At 56.0% G+C, this 20390-nt stretch overlaps 6 protein-coding genes across 6 annotated transcripts; 1 reads left to right on the top strand and 5 right to left on the bottom strand.

The window, feature by feature from the left end:
- Nucleotides 1-1779: 1779 nt before the first annotated feature.
- On the top strand, nt 1780-4519 carry WHR41_00352 (uncharacterized protein; the record flags this gene model as incomplete). Its single annotated transcript, XM_069368958.1, has 3 exons — nt 1780-3621; nt 3679-3929; nt 3982-4519. 3 exons carry the CDS (start codon nt 1780-1782, stop codon nt 4517-4519), a joined length of 2631 nt encoding a protein of 876 aa, XP_069234372.1.
- A 26-nt stretch (nt 4520-4545) lies between these two features.
- Nucleotides 4546-5559, bottom strand: WHR41_00351 (uncharacterized protein). The gene is made up of 2 exons (XM_069368957.1): nt 5147-5559; nt 4546-5087 (listed from the first exon to the last, which is right to left on the bottom strand). The coding sequence occupies exons 1-2, from the start codon at nt 5400-5402 to the stop codon at nt 4738-4740; spliced, it is 606 nt and encodes a 201-aa protein (XP_069234374.1). The 5' UTR covers nt 5403-5559; the 3' UTR covers nt 4546-4737.
- Nucleotides 5560-6760: 1201 nt separating this feature from the next.
- WHR41_00350 (uncharacterized protein) lies at nt 6761-10378 on the bottom strand (the record flags this gene model as incomplete). Its single annotated transcript, XM_069368956.1, has 1 exon — nt 6761-10378. The coding sequence occupies one exon, from the start codon at nt 10376-10378 to the stop codon at nt 6761-6763; it is 3618 nt and encodes a 1205-aa protein (XP_069234158.1).
- Nucleotides 10379-11118: 740 nt separating this feature from the next.
- Nucleotides 11119-13728, bottom strand: WHR41_00349 (uncharacterized protein). The gene is made up of 2 exons (XM_069368955.1): nt 13212-13728; nt 11119-13156 (listed from the first exon to the last, which is right to left on the bottom strand). Exons 1-2 carry the CDS (start codon nt 13470-13472, stop codon nt 11222-11224), a joined length of 2196 nt encoding a protein of 731 aa, XP_069234272.1. The 5' UTR covers nt 13473-13728; the 3' UTR covers nt 11119-11221.
- A 768-nt stretch (nt 13729-14496) lies between these two features.
- On the bottom strand, nt 14497-18086 carry WHR41_00348 (uncharacterized protein). The gene is made up of 2 exons (XM_069368954.1): nt 17729-18086; nt 14497-17657 (listed from the first exon to the last, which is right to left on the bottom strand). Exons 1-2 carry the CDS (start codon nt 17860-17862, stop codon nt 14567-14569), a joined length of 3225 nt encoding a protein of 1074 aa, XP_069234273.1. The 5' UTR covers nt 17863-18086; the 3' UTR covers nt 14497-14566.
- A 197-nt stretch (nt 18087-18283) lies between these two features.
- WHR41_00347 (uncharacterized protein) lies at nt 18284-20329 on the bottom strand. The gene is made up of 2 exons (XM_069368953.1): nt 20156-20329; nt 18284-20096 (listed from the first exon to the last, which is right to left on the bottom strand). The coding sequence occupies exons 1-2, from the start codon at nt 20218-20220 to the stop codon at nt 18422-18424; spliced, it is 1740 nt and encodes a 579-aa protein (XP_069234080.1). The 5' UTR covers nt 20221-20329; the 3' UTR covers nt 18284-18421.
- Nucleotides 20330-20390: the final 61 nt, after the last annotated feature.

Raw genomic sequence — 20390 nt, 5'->3', positions numbered from 1 at the left:
TGGTCCGCCATGTGGCCGTCAGTGCCGTACCCCTCGGGTTCCCATGACTGAGGCCGTAGCCTCGCTCGCAGTGCGACACCCCAGACTCCGGCGGCGGGAGTGTCTCCGGCAATCACGGCGTCCCCGAACGCAGGGCGATTGCAATCGGCCAATGCCGAAGCCGTGATGTACGGCCCTCGAAGCCTCATTGCGTGGGTGGCGTTTTTTAGCATTCATGCTTATGCGTGATTAGCACTGAAAGATATCATGGTACCCTTGGCGACGAGCGGCGCGCAGGCGCCTTTGCGGAGAAGGGTGTGCCAGACCGTGCGCACGGAGATGTTTTCTCGCGTTTGCGAAATCAGCGTACAAAGCAGAACCTGAGTGGAGCAGAGGAGCCTGAAGGTCTGCATGTTCTAGGCCTTGCAAGGATTATCCCGTGGTAGAGCTCGTGATCAGAGCTGACGGGTGCAGGATAGAGCCTGCGGCGAATGGCATCAATTTGGAAGGCCTGAGAACAGGCTTGCCGCCCGAGCCGCTCTGCCTGGAGGTTCAACTTGGCGGGTGGCCCTCTCTCCCCCAACCTAGGATTGTGACCAAGTACGCGCGTATTCACAATCTTGATAGACAATCTCGCTGTCGTCGGCGAGGACCACGAAGCGTACGAACAGTCAAGTCGACGGATAATGAGGCTGAAGACGAGGACGAGACTATCACCTCCTCTAGGCAAGGTGAGCAAGTGGCAATGATCGCAGGTTTCGGAACAAAGCCTTTCAATGGCAGCACTATATGGAAAGCGAGAATTCTGATGGCAGCCGCGCAACTCAAAGATGTGAAGAGGAGGCGACTCGATGGGTGCCGTCCGATGTGTGCGGAAGGACGCTCAACGAACGCTCTTCAACGAGTGGGTACGGATGGTGGCCATTTTGAGGTTAAGTAACGCATAATCCAGGTCCGAATCATTCGGTGAGGAAGGACACCTCTACGATCTGGAGCTGCGAAGCGAAGGTCTTGAGGCCCTCGAGCGGCTCGGATTCCTTCGATTTGAACCACATGCGCCCGAGCAGTATCGGAAATCATCTCGTCACCGATCGCAAAGGTGCCTGCGCGGCTGAGAAACTCAATCGCTACGAGGCTAACCAGGGCTGACGCTCCTTCCATGTGGCTACGCATCCTTGGGTAGGCCATGCTGGCGAGAGATTCGGATTCGATACTCAATCGTATCACCCATCATGTCTTCGCGTCAGCCAAAATTCAACCCAAAGCGAACGGCGATGTCTGTCTCGGCAACCAGAGAACGCCTTCCTAGAAGTTGCTGGCCAATATATGGTTCCTAACCACGAAGCTGCCGGTTTATCACCAAAAGCCAGCCACACAACACAGCATTCTGCGCCATCACCTAACCGGAGATTCGAAAATCCGCAGCACCTTCAAGGGAAGCACAACATTAGTGCAAAAGCAACCGAATGGACAGACGACTTTCAAAACGGTGGCTGGTTGCGATTGCGACAACATACTTGCTGGTGCTGTCAGGTGGGGTAAGAGCACGCCATCGTACTAAACCCCCATCCTCTCCCCCGAGCAGCACGCACGCCATATCATGGCCTTCAATGGCCATACATCACCATTGAAACACTCGACTAGCTACGATGTTGTGATCGTAGCGCGAGATTCCTCATGCCTAAGGTTCATACGTAGGTACATGGCGCTAAGGTAAATGCCTGTCGCTTTCAGATGTTTTTTGGAGCTTTCTGGAGCTCTGTCCATTTCTTTTTCATCTTTCCTCAAGCGATAGCAAACATGCCTTCCGTCGATGATTCTACGCAGTTTCTCTCGCTGAAGCAGAATGGCGTCAACGGCCACGCCAAATCGCCGCCTTCGGCCCCTTTCAGCAACCTCGGTCTAAAACCGAACGGCATCGGCAATCACGACTCTCCTAGAAGCAATGGCCTAGCAAAAGTCGAGGCGAGCGCGGTTCACGACGAAGACGAATTTCTACGCCTCGAAAAGCCTCAGCAGGACCTGCTACTTTTGCATGGCCCTCGCCAAAAGTACACTCTTGAGAAGTCCAAGGAAATCCCAGAACTCCACGGTGATGACGAGATCCTCGTCCAGACCCTTGCCATTGGCCTCAACCCAGTAGACTGGAAGGGCGCCGACTACGGCTTCAGCCAGCCTAGCTACCCGTGGGTCAATGGTCGCGACTTTGCCGGTATTGTCGTCAAGGGATCTCGCAAGGAAAGCCGAATCAAACAAGGGGATGTTGTATTCGGTCCTTCGACAGACTACCGCGATGTGCGCAAGGCAGCGTATCAAGAGTACGTCGTCACAACCCCCAGCAACGTCGCTCGCATCCCTCAGGGCGTTCAAGTGAAGGAGGGCGCAGCTCTCGGTGTCGCGTTCGTCGCCGCACAGATTGCGCTGGGTATCAGCTTCGGCCTCGACTTCTCTCGACCAGTTCAAGGGCCAAACGGTCCTGACTTCCTTCAGATTGCGCGTAGTCTGAACCCGCTCCACGTGCCTGATGACATCCGAGGAGAAGTCTTTGGTAGCATCTCCCAGTCAGAGAGGCCCAAGCCTGGGGATTGGATCGCAGTATGGGGAGCCAACACCACGACCGGACAACTGGCGATTCAACTTGCCAAACTAGCTGGCCTCAGGGTCGTGGCGATTGCAGATCTCGCAAAGGGAAGCCACCGGCTGGTAGAGATTGGCGCCGACTTCCAGATCGACAGGCATGACCACAAACGGGCCGTGGAGGTCTTGAAGGCAGTCACGGGCGGCAAGCTTCGCTTTGGCGTTGACGTCGTCGGTGCAGAGACTGCATCCGCACTGCAGGACGCCCTTCAGAAGTCGACTTCTGGCCCGCAGTCTCATCTGCTCGGATTGACTGGCACTCCCAAAGAAGCTGCGCCGGGTGTCACGATTCACAAAGTGCCAATCAAGCTGTTCCACGAGGCTTCGGTGTACGGTGACGCTGTTGTTGAATGGCTCGAGAAGCTACTCATTGCTAAGTCGTTGAAGCTGCCCGAGGTCGAAGTCGCCGAAGGTGGCTTGGCTGGTATCAACGATGCTTTGGACCGACTACGCGCAGGCACCGTTAGTGGCAAGCGCATTGTCGTCTCGGTGGGTGGACGAAGCCCCAGCAACAGCGGCACCAGCACGCCCGCACCTCTATCGCCACCTTTGAACGGCAACGGCACCCTCAACGGTATCAATGGCTACAGTCAGGCCGATGCTGACCTGAGCTATCACGATAAGATCAATGCCGACCCGGACAGGGTCAAGTTCGCTTACTGGGTGCCAAATGTTTCCGGTGGTCTTGTCGTCAGTAAGATTCCACAGCGTACGAACTGGGACCTCAAGTCGAACGTCCGATACGCTCGTACTGCCGAACAGGTCGGTTTCGAGTATGCGCTTTCGCAGATTCGTTTCATGTCTGGCTATGGTGCCGCAAGTCAACATGAGCCCGTCACATTCTCTCAAGCGCTCCTGGCCAAGACAGAACGCATCAAGCTCATCGCTGCCTTGCTACCTGGTCCCTGGAATCCTGCGGTGGCAGCTAAGCAAATCGCCTCGATTGACAATTACTGCGATGGCCGCATCGCCGTCAATGTGGTCTCTGGCTGGTTCAAGGCTGAGGTAGGCCCATGGCATCACAATTGATTATCCAAATGCGTTGTACTAATCAGAAGACAGTTCACATCAATCGGCCAATGGTGGCTTGATCACTCCGAGCGCTACCGCCGAAGCCGCGAGTTCATCCAATGTCTGAAGGGCATCTGGACGCAAGACAAATTCACCTTCAAGGGTGATTTCTACCAGTTCAACGACTACCCTTTGCAGCCAAAGCCTCTCGTCTTGCCCAACCGCCCGTATCCCGAGATCTTCCAGGGCGGCAACAGCGACGACGCTCGCAACAACGGCGCCGCTGTATCAGACTACTATTTGTGAGCCTCACATCTCTTGCTGCGACCTTGACCATCACTGACGCTCTCCCAGCATGAACGGCAACACCCTCGAAGGCTTCCAGACCCAGATCGCCGACGTCCGGCAGCGCGCCAAAGACCAAGGCCGAGAGGGCCAGGTCAAGTTCGCGCTCAACGGCTTCGTCATCTGCCGCGAGACTGAGGAAGAAGCGATCCGCGTGCTGCAAGAGATCCAGGGCAAAGCGGACGCCGAAGCCGTCGAAGGCTTCCGGCAGCAGGTCCAGAACGCGGGCGCGTCGACGCACAACAAGACGGGCATGTGGGCCAACTCGAAATTTGAGGACCTGGTGCAGTACAATGACGGGTTCAAGACGAAATTGATTGGCACCAAGGAGCAGATTGCAGACCGGATTCTGTTGTTGAAGAGTCTGGGTGCTGATATTATCCTGACCGCCTTTTTGCACTACGATGAGGAGATCGAGCAGTTCGGAAGGGAGGTGTTGCCGCTCGTCAGATCGCTGGAGAAACAGGGCCGGGGTAAGGATCAAGAGTATGAAATCAGACTGACTGGCGACGTTTACAAAGAGAAGAAGGCTTTGCCGGTCAGGTAGATAGATCAGCAAAGTATTGCTGAGAGTCTGGTGGAATCAACTGTCTTTGGTAACAAGTAATAATGAAGTGTCAGATATCTACACAAGATGTCTCAAGCAACTGCGCTGGTTTGGTCAAGGGAATGCTTGATATTCAGCTACATACTCCAAAAAGGATATAAGATGTTCGTTACATTTTGATTGTCATGTCCGCGATCTGGGTCCGTTCTTGGCCGATCTTACGAGAGAGGCGGGAACTTCCTGAGGAAGTGGCTCGGGCACTCGTACCCGCTCGGGTTGTGGTGAAGGTACTCCTGGTGGTACGACTCCGCATCCCACCATGTTCCCGCTTCCAAGATCTCTGTCGCGATCTTGCCGTTGTACCACTGGTCATTCGCCTTCTTAGTCACATCCTCGGCAATCTGCTTCTGCTCGGCATCGTGGTAGAAAATGCCGCTGCGGTATTGCGAGCCAACATCCGGGCCCTGGCGGTTGGCGGTGGTGGGGTCGTGCATGCGGTAAAAATATTCGAGCAGGCTGCGGTAGGAGACTTGCGCGGGATCGAAGACAACCTGCAGCGCTTCGGCGTCTGTGAAGGGCGGAGTCAGCTCATGATGTGAGAAAGGAGACACTGTGATTGCGACTCACGGCCAGTGGTGCCTGAGCACACGGAGCGGTAGCTGGGGCTCTTGGTGTCGCCGCCGATGTAGCCGACACGAGCGTCCAGCAGGCCCTTCGAGGCAAAGTCCTTGCGGTACATGTGCTCGACGCCCCAGAAGCAGCCAGCGGCGAGGGTGCACTTCTGCGCGCCTTCAGGGACGTCCATTTTGGCGGTTTGTTCGGGCGCGAAGCGCAGTGTTGAGGATGTGAAAGGTCGAGTCAACTTTTGAAAGATGGAGGTCATTACCGCGGCGCCGGTAAGCGTGAGCAGCAGCAATAGAACACGGCGCGGTGTTATATGAGGCACGGTGACAAATGAGGTGGTGGTGTGATGGAGGTGATTTGAGAACAGACTCAAGAATAACGTACAGGTATATCTACCCTTTGCCGTTACAAATCATTTGCGATCAAGCTCCCACCTGCCTCTTGCGATGCGAGCTGTTAGTCGCGTCATCGAGCGTGCGACGCCACCCACTGCCGGCAGCCGAGGCGTCTAGCGTCGAAGCCCCTCCCGCCACATGGCATCCATAATCTAGGGGTTGATAGGGTTAGGGTTGGGGTTGGCTTCCATTCGCATGCTTGAGCCATAAGGTAATGAATGACGCTGTGAGCAGTACAATTTTTTGGTAACAGACAGTGAATCATCACTTGTTCTAATCTGGGTCAGACTTGAGTCGATTTTTTCTCGCCGTGAGCTGGTGCTGCTGCCGACGGCCCCTGTGACATGAATTCTTGCGAGGCGTCGGGACACTTTACAATCCGCGTTAGCGAAACTCCATCTCATCGAACACGTTGCTTGTGCTTCTTTCGACGACATACGTTACAGTCAATTTCGCTCCGCCCCAGACGAACAAAACTGCTACCTCCTGTGTGTTCGAGAGTGCCTCCGTGCTCTCGCCAGACATGCTAGTGTTGTGCCAATGCATCTGTGCCTTGGGATCACCAGCCTCTCCAAGCTTCTGGATCGCATGACTGTGATGCCGCGAAGACCTCCCTTCACACGACACAGCACCGTCTCCCTGTGAAGGCTATCGAATGATTATCAGTCAAGTGCTCATACCAGCGGCTTTAGCATTAGTCACAAATACAGTACATCGGAGTCGCGTAACCCTCGAATCGTATCGACAACATGTCGATGCTTTGGCCAGTCACTCTCGTGTCATGGGACGTCACTTAGGCTTTGGAATCACAAGTGTCTCAGAGTTTGACGACGACATAACTATGCTCGCGCCAGCATTCCTCTATTGACAATTGCAACACCAAATGCTTCATTATCCCAAAAGAACACGACTCCATTAGGTTGAAACACTTCAACATTTCCACGTATTCTCACATGGATGGCACTATCATGTCTTCGTCAAATGCGGCCTTAACACATATGATCGTTGAGAAAGTTCGAAAGATTGTGAGTCTTAATTTGATATGCAGCGCCGATTTATCAAGGGTATCTCTAATGAAGCCGACGGGCTTTGCTGATCAATGCATGGTTCGGGCGCAGACCCAGAGCTCGTCGGCCGAACGATGCGAACAAAGGAAACGATCGAAACAGACCAAGAAAAATAAAATAAAAAATGAAGGGACGAGAGCATCAAAAGCGATCCTTTACATCACCACGCACCCGCCCTCTTTCTGCTTCCTGCCCGCCATCCAACTCACAACTTTCTGATGGGATTCGTCCTCACCGGCATCGTACGGGGGCAGTTCGTCTCCAGCAACCCTCTTGCGTTTAAAGAGCCCGAGTTTTCTTGCTTTGATCACACTTGGGAAGCCCATTTTGCCGTTCTGGCTCGATCGACGATTGTGTCCATTGGTCGGGTTCCTCCCACCAGCGCGAGGAATGGAAGGCGCCGGAGCAGCCGGCTCGGATGGAGCAGGGGGATGCCACGCCGTCACTGGGTGTGGCACAGTACTAGCTGGCTCGATCTGGCGGTGAGGTACCTGATCTGTTGGCTGAGTGGTGGGAAAGAGGGAAGAGGAGCCCTGGGCGGCCGCTGCTTCGCGGAAAGCTTGAATATGCGGTGGTAGGCGGCGATTCGTGGCGAAATTTGTGAATTGTTGAGGTGGGAGGGTTGGAGTGGCTCTTAGAGCGTCGTAGAAAGGGACGGATTCCAAAGAGCGGTCAGGTTGCTGGTGGCCTGGCGGATTCAGGAGAGAGGTGCTGTAACGATACCGGCCATTCTGACCAGAAGCAACAGTATAATCCTGTTCTTCTTGCGAGACTCGTGATGAGTTCGACTGAGTGATGGCGTCAGTAGATGTAGGTGGAAAGCCGCGATGGGCGGGCGGAATGACAGGGCTGACATTCTCCCAGTCGCCGATTAGTCTGGGTACTGGTCCTGCACCAACCCGACTTGCTGCATTGCTATAAGCTCTCTGCAATCCACGGGGCATATGGCCTGCGTAGAAGCTCCTGTTTGTCTCGTACGAATTGCGGGATGGAGCCATGGCTGAAGCAAATGCGCGGTCTGCACTGAAATTCTCAGACACAGGTGCACTTGCAGGTCCGGGGGCGTGGCCTGCATTCTGTCTTGTCACAACAGCAGGCTTAGGCGTTGACCGAACGGGAGCATCAAGGCCAGCCATAACGCGAAAGCGGCTAGGTAATGGGGCATTGGGCTCTTCAGTATATTCCGGCAGAGGGAAGAATGCATTGGTGCTGTCGATGCTCATGCGCTCATGAACTCGCTCCTCCAATGCCTGGAAACGATGACGCTGCGCATTGCTTGCTGCTCTCTGTAAGGAGGCCTGAGATCGTGGCGCAGTATTTGAAAAGGGTTCCTCCATTGCCGCTCTGGCATCATTGGCTTCGTTCGTCTCCATCAGGTCTGGTAAAGATCGAGCGGCATCTGGGTGGCTTGCAGGCCCAGAAGAGAAAGAACTCGGTCGTCGTAGGAGAGCAGGGCTTGCAGATCGTAAACCATTGCGTGTTGAATTGAAGGTTGTCGCAGCTCTTCCCAAAGTGACGGGACGTTGGCTGAGAATGCTGCCTTTGCTTTGATTGACAGTCCTTCGGCGGACCAGAGCGACTTCATCCGCAACGTCGATCTGAGGCTCTTCCAGCATCTGCGGAGGCGATTTGCCTAGAGTCAGAGAGAAGGTCTGTCCAGCGCGGCCGGCAAATTGTGGATCGAAATCGAATAGGATGATCCTGCCAGCTTCGACATCCTGAGTGAACTCTTCTGGAGAGCCGGCATCTCCGAAACTACCCGGGCTTGTCACGAGCAGACGACCCTGCACGTGAGCATGATTACCCAGCGAAGTTGACTGTCCAGCTTCGGAATAAACCCATCTAACCTCACTGAAGGGACAGCCGTAGCCCTCGTCGAGCTCATGGTCAATACTGTGTGCTTCAATGCTGACATCGCTCTCTGCGGCTTTATGCGGCACGATGTACAGCCTGATAGTTCGATCGTTGACGATCATGGCGACAGTATCGCCCTGCTCATCCACAGTTGGACACGAGTGGATAGCAGCTCCAAGGCCACCACAAGTGGACAGAGGGGGTGAGACGACGATTGGAAAGTCAACTCGGCCGTATTGAAGGTCGTTCGTATCGAGGAGTCCGAATGTGTCCGCAATGCCATTCCACGCGAACAAGCGATCATTGCATGTGGTCTTGTTGTCTCTCATGAAAGTAGCGTGACTGCTGTTTCGAATGTTTTCTGGGTGCAGGAGCTCAGAGCACCAGGCTTCCTTCAACTCCCCGCTTGTCGGTACTCCGTCAGGTGAAGTAGGAAACACGGGAACGTTTACGACGACACTTGAGGAGGCATTGATCCTGGTTGTTGTTCCCAACAAAGTCGATCCATCCTGCGAGAAGCTGAGCCGATCCATCCGCTGCGATCTCACCGCCCGACGGTCTGTAGGTAAGGCAGCGGGGTCAAGTGAAAAGATCTCTACACCTCCGTCGTAAGCTGCTGCTATCAAGCCTCCCGTAGGTGCCAAAGCAATGCAGCTGGTGGGAAAATCCAGCTTGATCGTTTTTGACCGGCGTAGCCGATGATGAGAAAGATCGTAGACATTCACCGTGTGAGGATCGGCCAGGATAGCAAGGCAAGTGCCATCATCGAGGACCTCGACTGCTAGGGGCCTTCTTTTCAAAGCGTAGTCCTGACTGATTCCGACGGGCAACGCCGCAGTCTGCAGAATGTACAACCTAGCCGAATTGAAGACCGCGATTCTTCGTCCACGCGGAGATGTTGAGAACCCGAAAGCTTCTCCTTGCGGAAATCCTGCACTAGAGGTGACGGTGTTCGAAACAAGCTTTATGACATTGATACGCGGTCGATTAGGCTCATCGTCTTGCGAGGATTGCCAACTGTACCTGATGCGGTCTTTGTTCTGGGTCGTCTGAAGTGCAGGATATGTGTTGCATGCCGATGATGCTCGTGAGTTTCCCTCAAGTGGTGACGATTTCGCGATAGAGTTCTGCCTGATGTGGAGAGTGGAAGGCGCATTGCTGCCGTTGAACACAGGTGATGTTCGTTGACTGTTATCAGGCGTCAATCGATCGGCTGGGTTCCCGTTCGTTTGACCTAGTTCTGATGCTGCTGCCGGGATGCTCTGACCAAATGGCGAGGACTGATAGTTATCGTTCGAAATGTCGGAGGGCGACGGTGATGGCGATGATGAATGTCGTTGCATGTACTCGTCAACAGATAACCGGCTGCCTGCCTGCTCCCGATTACGTTGTTGTTCTTGCTGACGATCAATCAAGGCTGTCTCGCCAACATCTGATGTAGCAACAGACGTCGCACTGTCTTGACCTTTCAGCCTGCTCTCTCGCGGTGGATGACTTTCTTCCTCTTCTCTTACGGGCATGAGCGTTGCTCGTCCACGCTCGGTAACGCCATTTCCGCTCAGTGCCTGTAGTCGCCGGTGTTCTTCGCTCTCGTCCTGCTCTACGACCCATTGGACTTCGGGCTCCCTCTCCGCCGTGACATCCGTTATGTGATGGCTGCCTTCACACCACTGCATTCCAGCGGCGATCTCTTGCCCATTGTTGCCCTCAATCGGCGGACTAGTACTCGGTGGCCGCATGGGCCAGTCGCCCCGCTCGTGTAAGCCCGTCCCGTCCATCTCTTGGATCTCGCACTCTCTCACCCGGCGCTCGTCTATCAGTATGCGCTCGCGGGTGGATTGCCAGCGAGAGACGATCTCACTGCGCGCACTCTCGGTGCGCAAGGCGGCGCTGCCATGCGAGAACGTTGATACAGGCATCTCTCTGTCGCTCGAGAAGCCTCCGACTGCCAGGTGATCACCGCCGGGGCTGGCGGCAGACGGGTGCGCGCGGCTGGCTGGAGGTGAAACGACTAGAAGCGAGGAGCAGGGATTGTTGGTCGCGAGAGTTCGCCGTAAGCCGGGGTGGGAGTGGCGGTCGACTTATCGTCGTGGAGCGGCGGAAGGGCAGAGGTTTCACGGTGAGCGGAAACATTGAGCAGTGAATAGGTCCGGGACACGGGAGGCTTCGATATAGATGCATGTAAGACAAGCGGTGCAACCTGCAAGTCCCGGGCTCAGCTGAGGATGAGCGTCGGGCTGCACGGCAAAGGGGAGCACAACAGGCGGAGGTAGACCAATAAAACGTTGCTCGTATAGTTCAATAACTTGATGATGCGCTCACCGCGCCGAGACATCGTTTCTGCACGTGACATGTCGTGTCTGGCCAACGTGCGGTGAGAATGATGCTTCGGCCGATCTCTCAGAGCAAAAAGCAATGTTTGAGCACTCGATGCGATCGTCGGTATCAAGAATGTATCTTTCACAAGGGTCTCGATGCACGACGAGAGCTTATGATCAACACGCTCTCGCGCTAGATCTAGCGTGTGGAGGCGGTTCGGACAACAGCCGTTGAGCAAGTGGGGAGCAGAGACTTGCGATCAGCATTTGGCGGGGAGCATGTGGTGTCTTGTCCGAAAAGGAGGAAATGAACATGGCAAACATCACAGAAAGACCCCAGCTCTAGCGATATTATTCATGCGCGCGTTTTTATATCCATCGATCGTATATACCATAGCACAGGCTATATGTTATTATCCCTTCGTGATATCATCATGACTTTTTCTAAGCCTTGCCCTCCTTCACATCGTACACGAACCCAACAACCTTGCGGTTAGTCTTCCTCGGCGGAGGGACGACAACATGATTACAGGTGTTCCTCTCTTGTCCCTTGATCGTTTGCGCCAGCTCCCGCACGCACTCGACCATTTCTGCTTGCGACCTTACCACCTCCCTCACCAAACCCTCTCTCACTGCCACCTGCGAACTCAAGTCTTTGTGCTTTGCTGCAAGAGTGCGAATACTTTGCGACGTGTCGGAGATAGCACCAGACATGCTTCGCTGGAAAGCCTGACTGCTTTCTCTCGTGGAGCGTACAGCATTGGCATTGGATTCGGCGACTGCTTGAATTTTGCTGAGGTGCGAAGTGAGGGCCGAAATGATGAATTTGGTGTTGCCGAAGCCGGGCCCGTCGCTCTGCTGCTCAGACGTGCCGTTAGATCGATCGTCGAAAGGTGTCAAAGCCGACGTGCTCTCCTCAGACGACGCGGGACGAGTCGTCGCTATCGATTCGAGCAGGTCAGTCATGATGCCGCTGTTGTGCTCGGTTGTCGTGCGAAGGGCTTCCAGCTGTTCGATAACAGTCTCGAAATGTTGGGAGTGTGCTTCGTGGCTGGGAGCGTAATGCGCTTCGACAAAGTTAACAAGATGCTCGCTGTTCTGCTCGTTCGAATTGCGAATGGCCTCTAAGGGATCGACCAGGGTGGAGAAGTCTAGCGCCTCTCTCAATACCGCGACTTCAGTCCCGAGCTCCTCCAATTGATCTGTTATAGGCGAAAAGTCCATTGCTTCTTTGTGCGCCTCTGCTACCTCGTCTAACTTGGCGACAAGAGGAGTGGTAGCAGCATCGCGGTGGACGCTCAGAATCTCGTCGAGCCTCTGCGAGAGTAGAGATACGTCGAATGGGCCCCGCTCTACGGCTTTGTTATGTGTGTCCGCAATCTTGTCGAGTCGTTGGGCCATCTGCACATTTGCCTCTTGATCCCGCGCTGCCTTGGCTTCCTGCGCATCGAGCAGGTCGTCCAAGCGTTGAGAAAGTGGTGAAAGGTCCAATTCAACTTGCTGAGCAGGGAGTGCTTGTGTAGAGTCATTCCGTGCCTCGAGCAACTCTCTGACGAGATCCGAGTTCTGTTCCACAGCCCCAAGAACCTTCTCCAACCAGAATGTGAGCGGCGTCAGGTCAATCCTCTGAGGCGAGGTGCGTATGTCGCGTGCGCTGTCTTTCCGTCCATGTGTGTTGCGTTCCATAAGCCTCTGTATGCGGTCTAGGTGGGAAGTCAACTGCGCCATGCTCGGTTGCTCCGTCTCCTTCTGCGCCTGCTGGCTCTCGAGCATCGTGCGCATTTTCTCCTCATTCTCCACCTGTCGCTCAGCGAGCTTTGCGACGTGCGCAGAATTTTGCTCCAAGAGTTGCGATATACGCCCAAGGTGGCTTGTCAACTCAGAAGTGCTGAACTGATCCTCGTGCTCGCTCGCACGCTCAGGTTTACCAGGAGTGATAATGTATCCTCCGTTTTGCCTCGATTCCGTCAGCGCAGCGATCTGCTCGGTGTTCTTCTCAACGGCTTCCATCATCTTTTCGAACCTTTCCTCCAGCATGCTTCCTTCCTTCACCTGTTTCTTTGCTTCTCGCTTGCTCTGGTTCTCTGAGCTGCTGCCAGCGCCGCCCAGAATACTCCCTCGTGCATCCTGTACAGGAATGATTCCTTGAATTGCGCCTCCGGCAGAGTCGTCGAACGATGTGTACATCCATTTCGGCCTGAGATGTTCAAGTGCGGCATGTTTCCAAGCTTTACTGAGCAAGTCATCCGCCTTGAACGAGAACAGTTGCGGTCCGGGGCGTGTGGAATCGGGGAAATGTGTTTGCACGAGGGACCACCATTCGTTCGCGACTGACGCTGATGCGAAAGTCAAGAGGTAGCGGGAGTGAAGCTCGTCAGCCTATTCGAAGTCAGAGCCGCGCGCTGAATGAGTTCCTTGATTATCACGATCATACCCGTCGCGCGTACGCATAGAATAGGTTGCCTTCGCCGCTGGGCGCATGCGCCGCGCTCGTTGACGAGGCGGGCGAAAAGGTCCGTGATGGCCGTTGTGACGGACTCGATGGTGGAAGGACGGGTTTTGGACTTGCGTATCGTGGCGTAGGACTCAGGGGTTCGTCGTCTTCACCTGCGGTTTTGCGCGCATTCTGCACGGTCGGTACGGCGGTCGTGGTTCGCCGCCGTTTGGGGCTGAGCCAGCTCATGTCTCGCGGCATGGCGAGGTGTCTGTTTGTGGCGGTCGTTGTTCACGCGTATCGAACTGAAACATATGTACACAAACTACGAGAAGGCAAGGAACGTGGGAAACAAAGGGAAAAAGCAGTGCACTGTACACGCTCAACAAGACATTCGATAGGCGGGTGGAGCGTGACCTCAAGACCGCCGTGCCGCGTGTGAGTGGGACGTATGCGCGAGCAGGGAGCGGCAATGTGATGACGGTTGTTGACAGGGTTCACGCTTTGGTTAGCCTCATGGACCCGGTTCGCTTCCCGCTTCCGACGATTAAAGAGACCAATCTCTCTCAGCAGGGGGTAAGGTAACATCATGACGATGATGTAAGGTAGCGGCATCTAGTACCTTGCTTGTGTTAGAGATTCCTTGTGATACCTTACATGGTCCACTGTGACTTGATCACTGGGAACATGGTCCGAAATCTGCTTCAACTCATGATTTGGTGACAGCAGACCGTGCACGTGTAAGGTATATCAGTTGCCTACGCGACACATTATACATTGGCAGATTGAGTTCAATAACGTGCGAGTGACGAGACGTGACGACGGACATGCTTGTTTGGGGCCAGGTGTGAGTGTCTTCTCCAAGCTTCCGTCGGCAAAGGACGAAAGCGCTGATGAAAACAGTGGCTTGTTGGTAGACATCAAAAATTGCGAGATATAGGTGGCCGAAGCCAACTATCGCCGGAACCTCGCCGCGCTGTGCAATGCAGGAGGTTCCGGCGGCCTAACGGGCATTCGTGATCGCCCGCGACATCCCAAGGTAAGTATGAGGAAAGGAAAGGGAGAGAGATCGCGCTGGGAGCCAGGCTCTTATAGAAAGCGCGGAGAGGGCACGGGCCCAGAGCTTGGCAACAGCCTCAGGCAAGCGCGAGGTCCTGAGGCTCACTCACAGGAAGGTCGTGATCGTTGTGTCACATGCTAGGTAACATTACCGACCTGCTGCGTGCTTGGGATGCGATGAGATCAAATCAGTGAGCCAGAAACAGGTTCAATAGAGCGACGGTCATGGAAATGCAACGGATCAAATCGTCGGGTATATAAGTTATGAACAAAGAACACAAGACCTCCTGGGACGATTACAAGGCAATGAGGTTCGCAATCGGCACTCCCATGCTCTCGAACCAATATCTCCTCTTCACCCCGACACCCGGTCTCAGCTTCTTGCCTCCCTTAGAACCATCACCAGCGCGAGATACGACGCTCTCCACGACCTCTCCAGCCTCATCGAAATGAGCGAGGACGCTCGCCGCATCGCGCAGCGCAGCTATCGTATCCGCGGACCCCTCGACCATCGTCATGGCAATTCCGTGCCTGCGCTCATTCCCAGCCGGAGTCATCTGTCGTTCCTCGAGCAAAGGCCGCACGAGCTGATCGCCGAACTGCGCTTGCGTCTCGTCGCCCGGCATGGACACGACAACTACGAGCTGGAGCGCGTGGTTGCTCGGAGCGTAGGCCGGGATGTTGGCGAGCTTCTCGTTGAAGGAGCATTCGCCTCGGCGGATGATCAGGATGTGGTGTTCCTTGGCAACAGATGCTGGGAGGCGGTGGGAGCATAATGTCGAGTCGAGGAAATAGATCTTGTTGTTCGGGAGGGCGCCTGTCGCGAGCGTCGTCGGGTCCACTGTATCGAGTTGCGCTGGCAGGACGGCTGCACCAAGGCCTGTGGGCAAGATGGCGGGGATGGCTGTGCGAGAGATGCCAGGCGAAGTGCTGGTCGCAGGGGTGATTGAAGGATGCGATGTTGCCTCGCCAGGGAGCATGTTGGTGAGCATGGACTCAATCTCCTCCCAAAGAGTCTCGAGGGAACCATTCTCAGGGACGTCGACCTCGAACTCATCCAGAATCGAGCCGTCTTCACTGAGCGTGATCGATTCAGGAGGTGGCGGGTAGAAGTCAATGACCAAATCAATGAACTCGAGATCCTTCACGCGCTTGAAGTTGGGATCGCTAGGAGCCACGCCTTCCATAGCCTCCTTGGCTAGCAAGACCTTCTCATCTTTTCCAAGCGGCCAGTTGGCGATGCCATGCACGCGATACTGCGGGCCCACCTCCATCTCTACTAACACACCTTGACCATCCGGCAGGAGAAGGGATTTGGGCTCTTGGACCATGCTTAGACGCATGTTGGACAGCGAATTGATGACAACGCCCTCCAGGACTTTGTGAAGCGCACCGAGGGGCAGTAGTCCTTTGTCCTCACCAGCCTTGCCAGAGCCCAGATTGGGGAAGGTGAGGGTGCTCAGGATAGGGCTATTGATTTCCGCGCTGAAACCATTGCTTGGGACCAGACTCTGAGGCAGAGTCCAGGGATAGTAGGTGTAGTTGGTGGGACTACGGATATCCTCGATTGTGACCCTAGGGGAGTCGATCGCAGCCTCATGCAGGGAAGATGGTCGTGAAGCCTCGACTGGTACTAGGTGAAGCTGCGCCATGGCAGCAGCGTGGAAGAAGTCCGGACGATCGACAATGCTGCTGCCGGAAAATGGATGAAGTGCGTTGATTGAAGGGCATGTTGCCGCGGGAGCTTTCAGTGTGTGCTCGTTCGCTCGTTGCGTCCTTGTCGCTCTTGGTGGGTTTGGAGTGGGAGCACGTCGTAGCCTCGATGGTATGATCATTGGGTGACCCTCCGTCGTGAAGACCACAGGCGCGTCCATATGGTTCAGCGGATGACTCTCCTCGAAGAGCAGGTACAAATACTTCGCCGTCTCTCCCAGGAAGAAACTCTCCATGCGGTCCCTCTGCTCGCCACTGATCACGTCTCCCAAGTCTGCCCATCCGCACGGCGTCCAGCACCTCCGGCGAATGTCACGCAGAGCCATCTCGCCCACGTGAAGATAGAATGGATCCTTAGTTGCTTGGTAGAGATAGTAAGTCGATTCGATAAATTCCGGTCGACCCGCCCAGTGTCTGAAATTGGGATCAATGAACGCATTGTGCGTGTGCCAGCGCTCCGGTAATGCAGCATATCGAGTCCACAGGGCCGCCCATAGCAGATGGCCCTCGATCGCCTCATCAAGTTCTCCAACCAGTGTCAGCAGACCAGGGTAGTAGGCGCTGAGGTTGTCGATCCAATTGTAGCGTGGCGCGCCAGTAACCAAATCCGCCTGGCCGTAGAAAGGATGCTTCTCCGATACAGGGCGTAGAACATGATGCCTCACAGCGGCGTGCGCTTCATTCCAAGCCTGGAGGAAAGCCTCCGGCGCGTTGTCACCGTCCTCGGCAGGATCGTACGGCAGGCCCGAAAGCAAAATCGAAGATTTGACCGCGTACTCAAAGAAGCTGTCGACGCCGGCTCCAATGCCAGCAAGAGGCGGCATAGTCCACTGCCCGTTCTCAGCATCAATGCCGTTTCCGATCAATCCGATGCCGCTGCGACGCTCCCAGACAGCCCAGAATGCTCTCTTGGCCAGGTTCTCAAAGCGCTCGTCTCCCGTCAGCCTCGAAAGCGTGGTAAACTCCAGGACAAGACTTCCAGCGCCAGCGGCGCAGGTCTCTGTGATCTCGCGCGGATCCGAAGACGTGCCATCCAGCCTGCAGACGCCGTCCTCGCTGTCACGGTAGAAAGGAATCCCGTGCCTCAAATTGACTCGCGGGTAGGGCAGACCCGTGGTCGTGCTGAAAGCGGGCAGGAGCCTTGAAGCCAAATCATATGCAAGCCGCAACAATTGTCCATCGTATACCCAGCCGTCCCAATCGATTGCCACTTCCGCTTCATCTCTGGATATCGACCGGGGCTCATACCCACGGATGGGGAGCTCTCCAATCGCGAACAAATGCGCGGACAGCAGTCCGCCGACGCCGCGGATATTCGTCTCAAAAACCTGGACCTTGCTGTCCAGATCGAACCCGCATGCCTTCGTGCCGCAGCGTTTCCTCTCTCCTCCGTCTCCATATAGCTCCACCAAAGCCTTGACGCCCTCTTGAAAATCTCTCAGCGGAGACTGCCCGTCCGCCGTATCGTCTCCAGCCGCGAGGATGGCCAGGGTTGAAAGCGAGTCGACCAGCGTCACGCTGTAGTTGCCCAGCACATCGTTCAGTCCGACATCTGCGAGGTTTTCCTTGTTGCGCGTCTGCGGCTTGCAGGACAAGGGTTTCAGTTCGTCCTCGGGGAAGGCATGGGTCATGTAATTCGTGTAACCGTGGTAGAACAGGTCGCGTGTGTCTTGTCTGGGGCGGGGCGCACCGGGTTAGTCGCTTTGTTACACCCTCGACCTGGACGGCATTCTGGCAGGACATACCGAAGGTGAGCGATCGTGTCATCGGTCATGCCACGACCTGGCGTCGCCCACAGCAGGACAGCCAACAGGCACGTGACGGTCGGCCATGTTGCGAGACGGTCGGCCTGGAAGCGTGGCCATGCGAGCAAGAGCATCGGGCAGCGTTACGCGCTCATTGATGGGGGAGTGGTCGGGCCGCGAGCGTGGCGCTACACCGCGAGCAGCAGATGTGCAGGATTGGTGACCTTGTCTCGGAACCGTGAGCTGGAGTAAGCAACAACCAGGGGAGTTTTGGTGGCCTCTTTGTTGGTGATGCTGCCTTCCCCGGACTCTCTCCCTCCGCTGGCGAGGGACGCCGGATCTGGCTTTCGTCACTGCGCATGTGTGTGGGCGGCATCTGATTGCAAGCACTGGCAGATTATCTTCAAGGTCTCTAGATCATGTGATTTGGTTTGCTTCGATAATGAGCGAAATACTATAAGGCTACGCTTAAACCGCACATCAAGCATGTGGAAGAAATGAGACGAAGAGATCGACTCGGTGCACTTAATCTTCGGTAGTACAAGGAACAAGAAACGATGCTGAACGAAGCTTGAAATTACAAACTAATGCTGCTTGCTTGCCATGAGAAATTACACCCAGTGTTACTCCGAGTCGATTTGCATCCATACAATTTTCGTGAACTCATCCCAACCCTACACGCCTATCCACCGCCTACCTGCCCATCCTGATGACGCCCGCGGCCATCAGCTTCTGGACCTTGTTCTTGATGTCCGGGTTGCGCATGTGGTCCTGGAGGGCGCGCGGGTCGCCCTTGGCCTGCTGCAGGATGCTCTGCATGACGGGGTCCTGCAGGATGGCCATGATGTCCGGGTCGCGCTGGATGCGCTCCTGGGTCTGCTCCTCGGTCTCGCCCTCGCGCGCCTCGTACTGGGCCTGCAGCGCCTTCTGGCTCTGCTGCTCGATCTCGCGCGCGTTCTTGCCGCCCTCGTCGTGCAGCGACGCCTCGGCGCACACGTCCATGCACTTGTTGTACTCCTTCATCGCGAAGAGGGCCTGCGCCTTGCGCAGGTAGGCGCGGGTGAAGTTGACGTCGCGCTTGATGGCTTCGTCGCAGTCGGCGACGGCGGAGGGGAAGGTGAGCAGCTTGATCAGGCAGGCGGCGCGGTTGGAGTAGCCGCGGGGGTCTTCGGGGGCGCGCTTGATCATCTCGCTGTACGCCTCGACGGCGGCGGGCCAGTCGGCCTCCTTGAATTTCTGGCCGCCAAGCTCGCGGGCCTCCTCAGCCTTCTCGGGGGAAAGGTATGCGTCGGTCTCGGCCTTGCGCTTCGCCTTCTCGGCAGCGCGCAGCTTGGTGAGCACCTCGGGAGTGCGGTGCTCGGTCAGCGAGCGCTGGTAGTTGTCGATGGCGCTGGCCAGATCGCCCTTCTTCTCGTAGGCGCTGCCGAGGCGGCCGAATGCCTTGGCGATGATCTTGAAGTCGGCCATGATCTCGCGGCCGTGCTCGATGGCGGTCCTGCAGTCTGCGATACACGCATCGTAGTCGCCCTTCTCGAACTGCGCCGCGCTGCGGTTGGTCATGTAGGTGATGTCCTTGTGCGTCTCCCAGGCCTTGGTGTAGTGTGCAATGGCCTCGTCGAACGAGCGCTTCTTGTACGCAGTCGTACCGAGGGCCTTCTCGGCGTCTGCCTCCTGCTTCGCCTTCTTCGCGGCAATGCTCTCCTCATCTTCGGGCTCGGGCTCGGGCTCAGGCTCAGGTGCCTTCTTGGGCTCCTGGGGAGCGGGTCTTGAGTCCTTCATCTCAACGTCCTCCTCTGCCTCTGCCTCCTTGCCCTTCGCGGCTTCGTCCGGGTTGCCAAACTGCATGTCGACGCCAAGCAGCACGCTCATGACCTGCAGCATGCGAGGGTCGCCCATCATCTCGCCCATAGCGTTGGGGTTGTTCTTCAGCTGCTGCACCTTGTTCATGAAAGCCGAGTCGCCCAGCAGATTGGCCGTCTTGGGGTTGGCCGCGAGCTTCTCGATCATCTTGGGGTCGTTGAACATGTTTCCGAGGCCGCCGCTGGGGTCGCCGGAGAGGCCGTCCGCCCTCGCCTCGGCGTCAATCGCACGCCGTACGCTGTCTAGGCCAGACTTAGCCTGAGCGTTGGTGGGCTCGAGCTTGAGCGCGTGCTCGAAAGCGTCGACGGCGTCGACGAGGTTTCCGACGCCGTGCAGCGCGGCGCCCTTGCGGCCCCAGCCCTTCGCCCAGTCGGCCTTCAGCTCGGTGGTCTTGTTGGCGTCCTCGAGGGCCTTGTCGAAGTCTTTGAGCGAGGCGTAGGCGCCTGATCGGTTGGAGTAGAGGACGTGGTTTGAGGGCTCGAGGTTGATCGCTTCGCTGAACTTTTGACTGTGGTCGTGTTAGCAACATGTTCGTTCCGTTTACAGGTCCGACTAGAGCCGACTTACGCAGCGCCGGTGAAGTCCTTAGCGGCAAACAGCTTGTTGCCTTCGGCCTTGAGAGCGTCGGCCATGGTGGCGGTCGTGAAAGTCGTAAACGGGTATTAAGGTATTTGGGGGTATCTCTGGTCGTGGGAAGTGAGAGTCCAATGTACAAGCAGCAGTGGCAGACTTTAGTGGTTTCGTTTCGGCTGCGGTCGAGATCAGAGAAAGCTCTAGAAGAGCTCCGTTCGCCGAGCGTCAC

This window comes from Cladosporium halotolerans (genome assembly GCF_011745625.1).
Source record: "Cladosporium halotolerans strain TM138-S3 chromosome Unknown Sca1, whole genome shotgun sequence".
In the NCBI taxonomy this organism is placed as follows: Eukaryota; Fungi; Ascomycota; class Dothideomycetes; order Cladosporiales; family Cladosporiaceae; genus Cladosporium; species Cladosporium halotolerans.
This window is presented reverse-complemented; position numbering and strand designations above follow the sequence as displayed.